General features: G+C 36.5%; 1 protein-coding gene across 15 annotated transcripts in view; it reads left to right on the forward strand.

Moving 5' to 3' along the window:
- AFDN (afadin, adherens junction formation factor) overlaps positions 1–12,166 on the forward strand; it is a 115,318-nt gene that overhangs the window by 28,562 nt on the left and 74,590 nt on the right. For 9 of the 15 annotated variants that reach the window (XM_058802835.1, XM_058802837.1, XM_058802844.1 and 6 more), the window contains exons 2-6: positions 5,249–5,444; positions 6,975–7,090; positions 8,608–8,771; positions 9,242–9,402; positions 10,378–10,535. In XM_058802835.1, the coding sequence (XP_058658818.1) occupies positions 5,249–5,444; positions 6,975–7,090; positions 8,608–8,771; positions 9,242–9,402; positions 10,378–10,535 (795 nt within the window). The remainder of the gene's footprint in view (positions 1–5,248; positions 5,445–6,974; positions 7,091–8,607; positions 8,772–9,241; positions 9,403–10,377; positions 10,536–12,166) is intronic. The other 6 variants (XM_058802839.1, XM_058802845.1, XM_058802842.1 and 3 more) reach the window with 1 other exon arrangement.

Consider the following 12,166-nt stretch of genomic DNA (forward strand, 5'->3'; position numbering starts at 1 on the left):
CCACTCTTTGTAATTGGAGAGGGGAGCTTGAGATGCTCTTCCCTCCATCCTTTACTTACTTGGATTTCTCTGTAGCATAACTTCAAATGAGTGATCTTGATTATCACTCATTAAAGTAATAATGCTTTACTGCTTTAAAGCAGAAATCCACCCTTGATAGTAAGTAACTGGGAACCAGATTTAAAGATCAAACTGTTTTGAGAAACCAGAGTCACTTTTGTGAAGCCTCATGGAAAAAGTTGGAGGGAATTTATATGATAACTTATGCCTCACATCTTCAGTTTTAAGTGTGACTTGGGTGCTCTGTGTGACTGACTTCATTATGTATTAAAGTTTGTTTGCTTCCTGCTTTTGTAATGCTCCTTTTCATTTAATGATGGTCTGATGTCCTCAAGGGGAATGTCAGAGGAGAGTGATAGCATGGAGAAGGCAGATGTTTTCTAAGAATGTTTAATGGAAGCTTTTCACAAGATTTTGTAGAATTATGAAGTAGTTTCACTTTATGAAAGTGTTTCAGGTGTTTCATTCTGATGCTTTTGTGTGTTTGTATTTTTGTTTTCTGAAGACACATTTTTGGAACATTTGTTCCATTGGTTTTAAAGCAGTTGCTGCCTGTCATTGACTTTATGCAAAAAGTCATAACTGGACATTTGAAATGCTTCTATGAACTCTTTCCTTTGTGCCTAATGAAGAGGAGGTGCAGCTTACTTTTGTTTGTAAAACAGGAAAACAATGGTTAACTGGAAACTATTATGTAAGTTGAAACCTTTTGAGTAGGATATGTTTTGGAAACTACCATAACTTCATTTGATACTAATAAAAAGGAATAATTGTGCTTTGTATTTGAGGAAAGTCGCCTTTATTATTTGAAAGGCCTAAAAAGCTGACTTTCGCTGTATGATCTCCAAAATATGTTTTGCGGACTAGATGATCAGAATTAAAATTTTGTGAAAATTGACTGTACTTGTGTGGCTGAAGACTGGTCTGTATCCTTGCATTCCTGCATGATCCTTGAACTTGTACTGCAGATACACAAAATACCAAATGTGATCAATATTAGATTGCTTAAATTGCTTATCATGCATATAAACTCCTGAGAGGAATTTAGGAGTGTTTATACACTTAAGTAATCAGTCACTCTTGAAATCCAGAAAACATTTTAATTTCTTTTTGATAAAGGACAGTTCTTATCTTTGGAGAAAGATAGATAGTTTCAAGAGATTTGTAAGTGTTTTGGGGAGATTCCTTCACTTACAAGAATATATCAGGGAATAATAAATACACAAGTATCTACCTGGTTTAGGACAAGGAATTCTTGTTCTTCAGCCTCTTTCTCTGACACAGAATCGGCAGTGAATATGCCTAGCATTCTTGACAGAGAAATTCAGTTGTGAATGAGTTTGAGGATGAAACACAAAACTCTGAAAAATAAACACTTTAATGCAGAGTTAGAGTGGAGAGTGGAAATTTAAGTGCAGTGCCTGCCTTGTTGTCTGAGTGTGAGTGGTGGCGTCTGTTTCTGTGCAGTTGGGATTTATCTGCTAAGCATGTGGCTGCAAAGTTAAATGTGGCTTGAACTGCAGCAATACACACACACAAACACGACATCAAAAAATGATGAAGACTAGAAGGGATCTTTTTGGTTTTTTTGGTCTCCTATTTCCTGATTTTTTTGAAATGTGAAACCAATTACTTCCATGTCATCAAATACTTTTATTTAAATCTATAATAATCCAAGCAATACCTCAAGGTACAGTTTGGAATGTAATGGAAATTAAACATTAAAATGACTTTTATATGGAGAAGTGATAGAAGATTGTGATGCTGTTGTGCAGTCTTTTTTTTTTTAGCAGAAAACTTTGGAAAAAGTAGAGGGGAGGGGAGGGGACAAGGACATGGTTTGTGGAGACAGCTTGAGAAGCTGCTGTAGAAGAGATTGGGGGATAATGGACAGTCAGTGGTCACTGCACTCAGTTGTTTTTATATCAAGGTTGTCAAATGCCAATATTAGGAAAACACATTACTTCATTTGGAAAATGAAAACAAAACTTGCTTATACAGACATTGTATCTTGAGAATTCAGAATACACTTTTGTCTCATCTGCTTTGTTAGTACCTGGAAGCAGAAATAAGTTGTAACTTGCAATATTATTGATATTACTAATATTAACAACAACAACAAACAACATGGTAGTTTAGAAAGCTTCCTGGATTGTTTCTTACATCTTCTCTGAATGGACCTTTGCTCTTCAGTCTGTACTGTGTTGTTAAAATATCTGCAGATTAAAAGCATGGCTACTTGGCAGTAGAATGTGTCCTCAGTAAAATAATCTGCTCTCCCTAAAAAACAAACAAACAAACAAAACAAAAAAAAAACTGAAAAAAAGCTACTTGAGTCTTGTCTCATTATGTACTCACACAGTACATACTGCATGGAAAAGATTAGGAATGGGCTCATTTTTCTCTTTTAAAATTCTTGCTTCAGCAGTACCTTGAGATGGTGGTGGGGTGAGATGGGGTTTCATTTAGAACATTTATTTCCCTTGTATAAAGGGAAATAAGTGTTCTAAATGAGACATGATTGCTTCATGATACTTCCGTAGAAGGCTTATGTGTTGTCTTTTGCAACGATCAAACAAGTGGATTGAAACTTAAAATCGATTATAAAAATACTGTGGCTGTTTTGTGGAGCATCACGATTAAGGAGTAATAGCAGGAGAGGCAACCATTTAAACCAAATCTATACAAAAGTGTGCATGGAATGTGGCTTGGAATATTACCTGTGAGAATGCTCTGCTTTCTAGAGATCATGACATGCTTAGATTCTGGCAAAAAGTACAGAATTTCCCAAGCCAGTTGGAGATGCAGCATACCAGCCCTAGGAAGGCTTGGTAAAGCTAAAAGGGGCAAGTAAGTAGCCAAGTGCCTGTGCCTGCTGAGAGTTAAAGATGCTGTGCTGGAGGTACAGACCAAAAGCATGCCAGCTATCGAGGGAAGTGTGAAAGGAAGTTGGCATGACTGAACATCATAGGAAAAGATAATTACTAGAAAGCTGAAGTAGTATCCAAATGAGGAAAACTGTAAGGATGTAAAATCTGATAAGTAGAATATAAAAGCATGAGATAAAAAAATATATATAAAAAATTGAGGAATGCTTTCAAGTCAGTATTTGTTAAGAGAGAAAAAGGCAGGAAAGCAAGTTACTAGAACTAGAGAATCTTCATCCAATAACTGGAGGAAGTGAGGGATGAAGTAATTTTCTAAGTGGTCTGTAATGGCTCTGTTAGGTGGACACCTTCAGGTCGTTGGATGCAAATGCACTGTGAAACCAGTATTACAAAGGGTGTTCACTGATGTTCTGTGTAAGAAGAAACTGCATTAACCTACAGAATTCATGGACACGTGGTGTCTGTTATAACATCTTGTAGAAAGGTCAGCAGGACTTAGAAGAGAAGCTGTGCTTCAGACCTTTTGGAACTCATGGAAGGAGTTACCAAGAGCACCTGTAAGGGAAGCTCCAATTCACTGTGATAGCTAGGATTTCCAGAAGTCATTTAGTAGCCTTCTGCATGAGAGGGGTAAGTCCTTGTATGGATAATTAGTTAATAATTCGATATATATAATTAAAGACAAGAAATGAAGTAGACTGGATGCTTTTGAGAGGTGAGTAGTAGCAAAAATGTTACAAAAATGTTCACAGCTGAAGAATTATACTCATGGTCGTATAAACTGCAGTTAAATTCAGAGTGTGTGTAGAGGTGGGAACTAGCTGGAGGAATGTGGAAACTGTAACTTCTTGCAGGAAGGAACTCTGGAAGGAACACTGTATTACTAAGTACAATACATAGTTCTGTGGGAACAGCAGTGCAGGCTCTGAAAGATTAATTCTGTAAATTGTTCAGATAGCAACAGAGAATAAAACACAATTGGCCATTGTCAAGGTCCATAGTGCATTTCATTGGACTGCTGTGTTGGTGTAGGCTTGGGAATATCCTGAGAAGAACAGTTCTTATTTCTGCATGTATCTAGGTGACACAGATGTTTGTCTAAGTGTAGATTATTTGAATTCTTAATTCCTTTTTAAATATTCTTATGTTTTCATTTCTTTTTGCAAAGGTCTTCTGAATGATAGAGTAGCTTCAGTAAATATCTTGATTCTTTGCTGTTCAAAGAAGCATTGTAAAGCGTGTCCTGTGATCAGATGTAGTACTGGAAAGGGCTGTGCCTAGCATAAAATCTATCACTGTGCTCAACACCTAAGAATTTACCTATTTCAAAGCCTCTGGAGAGTGAAGACAGGAGCAGTGATTATTAAACTGTAGAGTAAACTTGACAAAGTCAGCTGGAGACTTGAATATCCTTGATTTCCCTTGAGTGCAGGGCCCCATGATTGCTGGGATTTATGCAAGGGGCAAAAGTTGGCCAGGTGGAGACCACTGGGGAACTAAAATTTGGATTTGGAGTTGTTGTTCAGACTGGTAGTGGAGTAGCATAAGCAGACAGTATCCTCCTGAAGTTTGGTGTGCTGCAGTAGAGCATAGGCAATGGAAATCACTTGAGGATGTGAAATTACAATAGTTTGAACAAATTCCCTTTGCAGTTGTAGTGTAGCCACCTGGCTGACAGCTGCAGTCCCTTTCTTCACCTCGTGTTGGTGCTGAAGCTTTTTTCCCTCACTGAGTGCTTAGGGAGCTGTACCAAAGAATAACCTTTCTTAAAATAAAAAGTAGAAGCAAGTCAAATGGTTTAGCTTCCTTAAAAGGCTGCTTCTGGGACAAACAGATGCCACCATGAGACAGGAGTGCCTGAAGGGGTGAAAACAGGAGAGAAAAGATGATCCTGTGAGTTCTGTGACAGCAGGCTGTTCTCATGAAGACACGCTGCTGTTCCTTGAGCATGCACTTTTACAGACTTGGGCTGCAGGGGCCTATTCTCAGTCTTCAAAATGTCTCTAGGTTTTAGAAAAGAGGTTTTATTAATTCTCCTGAATATAGCTGTAAATTTGAATACTTAAAAGATTCAAGTTCAGTATTTTCAATAATAGATAGTTCTTAATTTCTTTTTGCAGGATAGCTTTTCAAGTTTATAGTTTCCTGGTTTTTAATTCTACTATTATGAAAATTTTGAAAACCAGTGTAATATTTGGAGGGCTGATATTTTCATAATAAATTTGTAACAAATAATAAAAGAACTCTGAACCTTATAAATGTTAGCCAGCACTCAGATTTATATTTTTATTTCTTTACAGGATCTCGAGTTTCATGGAGTAATGAGATTCTACTTTCAAGACAAAGCAGCTGGAAATTTTGCAACAAAATGTATCCGTGTCTCCAGTACAGCCACAACTCAAGATGTCATAGAAACTCTTGCAGAGAAGTTTCGACCAGACATGCGAATGTTGTCATCCCCTAAATACTCACTTTATGAAGTGCATGTCAGTGGAGGTTTGTATTTATTCATTAAGTCCTTCCTGCATCCTCACCACCATTATATCTACTCCCAGCCAAAGTATCTTTATATTTGCCCTCAGTTTCTGAACCACATGAGACTTGGGTTTCTTATTCTTAAATATGTTGCTATTAATTGTTTTTGGGGAGTGGTTTTCAAAACCTGATTATACATACTAGGCCTGCAGTTAATGTAAGATTTGATTATGATTTTTAAAATGCCGTGATTGACATCCGGTTAGTGTGTTGACATTTTTGAGAGAGTTGCTATTTTTAGGATTAGTAGGTAAAGACTAAATTTATAATGGCAGACTAGGATTGTTAAATTGACCAGTTGAGAGTACACCTTCTGTTCTTTGACATTGTGGGCCTGTGATGGTAATCTTGTAACTCATGTTCTTTTACTGCTGAAATGGGGAAGTTCAGCTTAATATTGTTTGAAGCCACTGTGTTTCTTAAACAGATCCTCTGATGTTACCTGTGGAGAACCTGGATATCTAAATAGTCTTTGGTGCTGCTAAAATTTGTCTGTTTCAGATCAGAAGGTGGTAGTGTGGGTCGTGGTGGTGGGGACAGATAAAAGAGAAACTATCTTTTGGTTGTGTTTTTTTATTTTTGTACTTAAGAAGTGTACACAAGTGCTTGAACAACCTTAAATACTGCATTTGAACGACTGAAAAGAATTTTTTTTTCTGCTTTATATTTCTTTAAAAGTCTGTTAGTGCTGTACCTATAGTCAAATGAAATTGTTTTCTTTGCGGAACAAGTTCCTGATTTTTAAAAGATGATTGAGGCATACAAGGTCAATAGGAGTGTTTCTTACTGAACAAAATAACCACAAAGACCTCGTCATTGTTTTCCTGGGCATATGTACTGTCTCCTCCTTTTCAAAGGGAAAGTCAAATGGCAAGACTTCTTAAGTTTTTTAACCACTCTGTCAGTTGTTTTTTCATATACTTAAAATAGATGTAATACTCTAAATGAAATTTTGTCTTGGATCTGAATAATGTCGTGGGGGCTTTTGATTTGTTTTATTGTTTAAATTTTGTAATCTTGTTTATTTTTGTGCAGTCTTTTTAGGATAGTATTTTTGGGCTGCAACCAGACTGTGGTCTACTTTAAAAAAAGTAAATTTAAAAGTAAATTTAAAACAAGAAAAATGAGTATTTACAAGGCCCAGAATGTTACAAAGTGCTAAGCATTTCAACTCTAAATCTGACTTCTCCTCCAGGGTGGTAATGTTGTGTTCCAAGACTTAGTTCTGAGAAAGGAGTTATGTGTGACTACTTTATGGGGACATTTAGCTTATGTAGATAGATGGAACACTTGGGCTTGTTGCTGGAAAGGAGACATGCAATTAATTTTACATTCCCAAGCTTGCTTTCTGTCCCTGTACTTAAGAGGGAAACATCAACTGATGTGTTCTGTTAAGCAAACCTTTTGGTTTTATTGAAAGCTTAACTTACTTCAAACTATCTTTGCTCTTGAGATACCAAGTAATTATTTCTGCTTTTCATTTTTTTGAAGAAGAAAGAAGATTAGATGTGGATGAGAAGCCTCTTGTTGTACAGTTAAACTGGAACAAAGATGATCGCGAGGGAAGGTTTGTCCTCAAGAATGAAAATGATACACTTCCTCCAAAGGTGAGTCTCTACAGAGCATGCTAGTGCTAACAGCAGTTTTGAAATCTCTGGGGTTTGGTTATATAGGAAAACATAACTTTCACTTTTCTAATTCCTGAAAGCAACTGCTGCTCATGACCTTCAATATCTGGAGCAAGTATTTTTAAATACTTGAAGTGCATCTTTGCGACACAGCTCTTTTGTTATCTTTAGATGGCTGGTGATGCTGTGATCCATGTAGCTGTCTAGTACTGGAGCATGCCTAGAGAACTTAAAGCTTGCTTTGTTATATTATGATGACTTGAAAAATATCTCAAATAGTATATGGTGCTGCATACCAGAAGGTAATCCTGTCTCTTGCAAAGCTTTTAAAAGGGAGTGCCAGGGGGAGTTATAGAGCTAAAAATTATTACCTCCTTAGGTAACATTCTCTTTCTTGAAAAAAATGATGGAAGACTTTTTCCTTTTGTGCAGGGTTTTTGGTTTGGTTTGGTTTTGCTTTTTTGGTTTTTGATTATTTTTTTCTCTTACAGATGCAAAATGAATGAGTTGCCAACATCAACTGTACAAAAATTTGCTTTAATATTAGCAATTTAAACGTTAAATTAGATTAGATTAGATTAGGCTCCTGAAGTCATATAATTATATATATTATATGTAGCTTGTTTGCCTATAGCTATGGAAAACATGCTATTCAGTGTGGGCTATCTTAAGGCGAGTTTTTGATCTTGTGCTGAGCACTAAATTTCCTTTGCTTTTGGAACTAGAGCTTGTTAATTTTAGAAGTGCTTTGGGTATAGGGATGTGAGCCTGTACTGGGCATTTGACTACAGGATACATCCATGTTACAGGGCGGAAGGGAAAGTTAATGATGCCTTGCACTACATGTACCAGCCCTGCTATTCCTATTAATTGAATTAAGTGATTTTCAATCTTCCTTCTCTATGTTCTTTGCTTCCTGATAGAAATGAGAAAATCTGCATCTTTCTCTCATGCTCTGTAATCTTTAGAGAAGGCAAATGAGCCTAGGATTGCAGGTATCATGTGTATGCAAGGAGCAGGAATTGAAGAACACAATGCTGGAATGACAGCTTGGAAAAATATACCACTGGGGAAAAGTCTTCTGTAATGTTTTTCCTTCTGCAGTTTATTCTTATCTGGTGCCCCAACAGAGTTGCCTTGAAAGCAGATTAAGCACAGCACTGTTACAGAGTATTTTTACTCAGAAGCAAAAATTTCTTTTGCAGCTTCAGTTAATCTTTTGAGGCCAAGTAGATAGCAGGCATTATTTAAGTAAAAATCTGCAGTTCATTCACTTGGTTGGGTACAATTAGTTCGTACCTTCTTGGGAATGTGACATTATATTTGCCTTCTCTGTGTTTCCCTTGAGAGCATTAGTCCCATCGCTGTGTAATGGAGTGTTGGCTTTGGGTCAGTGATACTGTGTCTTAAACAGGTTCATCTGCAAAGTTAAAATCAATGCTAACTTTTCTTTGGATTGAAATTGATGGAAGCTGTTTTAAACTCATTTATTTCAGAAAGCTCAGAGTAATGGGCCTGAAAAACAAGAAAAAGAGGGAGTAATTCAGAATTTCAAGCGAACTCTCTCAAAGAAAGAAAAAAAGGAAAAAAAGAGGCGTGAAAAAGAGGCATTGCGACAAGCATCAGATAAAGATGATAGACTTCTTCATGGGGATGATATGTAAGTGGCTTTAACTTATTTTTTAAAACTTAAATGATAGTTGTTTTTAAGTGCATTTGCAAAAGAAAGTGTGACATGCAAACACATGCTAACTCAGCTTTCCCATGCTTTGCAGTATTGGAAATCATAATAAAGTTAGTAAAGTAAATCACAATAAAGCTAGTTATGTAAAGTTTCTTTAATGTCTTTCCTCCTGTCCCTGTGTCTAAGAGGTAGAAGACTTCTTGTTTTCTTTAAAAACTAGCAGCTAGTAGTCCTTAAATTTATATCAGGTGAGCATGGGTATACGAACACATTAACTATGTAGCAAAAGTATTAAAAGTGAAATTCATGTAGAAACCATCTTACAATAACTTAAATGAGCTCCTGTGTCTATGAATCCTGTTGTTTTTTTATCCTATGTGAAATAATAAGGATGTATTTATTTTAAGCTCTTAATGACATTATTTTTATTTAAACTAACTTGGCAGTGAGAATTTTCGCCTTGCAGCTGAGGTTTACAAAGATATGCCTGAGACCAGCTTCACTCGCACAATATCCAATCCTGAGGTGGTCATGAAACGGCGACGACAGCAAAAGCTAGAGAAGAGAATGCAGGAGTTTCGCAGTTCTGATGGCAGGCCAGACTCAGGTAGTTGAAGTTCTTCTGCTCAAGTTATAAACATTTTACCAAGAGAATATTCTTAAGGCCAGCAACTCCTGTAAATTTGACTTCTGCTTTCTCCAACATTTTTTGCACATGGCTGGTTTATCTGGTGTGAAACTGAACAAAGGGTTTGTGAAGGTAGGATTCCACAGGGGGATGTTCCATTGTGAGTGCAAGTCAAAGTTTTCAGTGGTGGGCAGATTGAGAGAGAGTGTGCTCATTGAGCTTGCTAACAGTAGTGCTAAACTGGGAAAAAGGAAGGATGGACTTAGCCTGGCAAACTGAGGAGGTTGGCTGAGATAACTGACATTCCTTGTACTAAGAATGAGCTGAATGACCTGATAGAAAATTCAATCAGTAGTGTAAATAAAGGATGTAAAGGACTGATTGTTCTGCCTAAAGGATTCTGGTAGATCTTGTGAATAATAGTGATTAAGTATTTCTCATTCATGCAATGGGGACATAACAATGATTGTATATACACCATTAGAAAACAGCAAGTGAAGCTATGTTAAAACTTCTAAAATCTGAAATTATTATCTGTTCATGGAAGAGTAGTAAAGAAAGAGTTAGAGGTGTAGAGAGCATTGTCCTGAAGGAAATCTTAAATGGGCTTGTTAAAGAAAGGAGAGGTCAGCACAGACTTCCTGACAAGATGGTAAAGGTCTGTTCATCAACCAGTCATTGACATTATTTCATTTTAACTTCATGCAATACTAAGCATGGTGAAACATTAGGAAAACACTTCATTAGATAAATTACAGAAATATCCCTGGAGATTTTTACCAGTGGAGAGATAAATCTATTTTGGGGATATTACATAATTTTTCTTTTATTAGTAGAATAATGAAGTTATTTCTGAAAGGGTTTGTTCTTATATTTTGTTAGAAACATAATGAATTACTTCATGTCTGTCATTTTATTCTGTGGTTTCATTGTTAATTCCATTTGGTTTCCAAGGTGGGACGCTGAGAATTTATGCGGACAGTTTAAAACCAAATATACCGTACAAGACAATCCTGCTGTCCACTACAGATACTGCAGACTTTGCGGTTATCGAAGCACTGGAAAAATATGGCCTGGAAAAGGAAAATCCCAAGGATTATTGTATTGCTCGTGTAAGTTTCTAAAACACGATCTTCTCACATTTAAGTTTGATTGGTTTTTTTTTTTCCTTGCAGTGGCTTCCAAGCTAAATAGAATGACTCAGATAGTTCTGTGACTAAATCCCCCACCCCAAAATCTAACAGCCTCAGGAATTGTGTAGTGACATATCAGATTTTTTTGTTTTTAAAACTTTAATCTTCCAGTTGTTTTGCTTGCTGTACAGGAAAACATTAATACTGAAAATGACATATTTCTTCATTGGGCATTTTTATGGATTTTATACCACTAAATATGCTGGTGATTCACAGATGTATAAGCTAATAGTTCATCCTGTGGATACCTAAATCTGTGCACAAAACTATTTCCCTGAACTAAGAATGTCCTCTCTGAAGGGGAAGTGCTGAGGTGAGCTCCATTGTAAAAGGTGTATGTTGTGTGCTGTTTCCTTAAACCTTGCAGTGGTAGCTGACCCTCACTACAAATCAGAAAAGATTAAAGGGACGGTCTTAATTTCAGAATTCAATTATTTTAGGAGTTCTAAACGAATTGCATAGAATTGTTATTTCTTAGAGAAGTGGCTTTAATGAAAAAGTCCCATGGGCACTACTGATTAAAGATTACAAACTTCTGACCATGTTGTCTTCTCAGGGAGAACAGTGAGGCTTGAAAACAATATTTTTTGAGTTCAGTGTTTGATTACATTTTTGGCTATGACGTGTCTAATAAACTTGCATTTTTGCTCCTTAAAATGTTGGAAAAATGGGAAAAAAGTTTTGTTTCTTACAATACTATGGTGGTTTGGGAGAATCGTGGGCTACAGCAGAGACACTGAGACTAAATTTGGAAGATAGTTTTACTTTATTCTGCTTAGTTCAGACTTATGATGCCTGAACTAAAAAATTAAAAAAATCTTTGAGTATTAGGGAATTTATTGGACTAATTGCACCTTTACCCAGGAAACTATTGAAAGTTATTCTTTTTGTAATGGTGGTGTTCCCCCTTAGATCCTATTTTCTGATCTTGTGTGGGGATGTTTAATGTAGAAAATAGTCTGGGGAACCTTGCTTTGATCTTGGCAAAGGTTAATGAAGTTATTGCTGCAAAAGAAATGTTTTTATATTAGTTTTTTGGGAAGTACTTCTGGAAAATATTTTGTGTTTCCTGAGTAGCACATCTTCATACAGTGTGTCTGAACTGATGTCAGTTGTGTGCTTATGTTTACATTTGACATACAGGAATGGTCTGCATTGACCAATAGCAGATCTGTTTCAATAACTCTTGCGTATAGGAGACCTTATTTGCTCACAGTAAGTTGTTGTAGTTGGCTAAAATCTGCTTGGCCATCCTCTGCTTAATTCTTCTTTTATTCATCAAGTTGAGTATTTTATGTCTAGATTTTAAAATCTGCTTTTTTCCTGATGTTTTATAAAGCTGCTTTCCTTGCTTGAAACATGAAAATACCCAAGAATTAGCCTGATGTGTCTTTAATCACTGTTGTCTTTTTTGGCAACTCAGAAATGCACCACTAAATTTATCCAATGGCACTCCCTTTATACTGAAGTCTCACAGCTGTTCTCTGTCCCTGGTTTGGCTTTTGCCCCTGTTCTTCTGGCACTTTATGGTACTCGGTGTTAGACAGGTC

This window comes from Ammospiza caudacuta, chromosome 3 (genome assembly GCF_027887145.1).
Source record: "Ammospiza caudacuta isolate bAmmCau1 chromosome 3, bAmmCau1.pri, whole genome shotgun sequence".
Classification (NCBI taxonomy): domain Eukaryota; kingdom Metazoa; phylum Chordata; class Aves; order Passeriformes; family Passerellidae; genus Ammospiza; species Ammospiza caudacuta.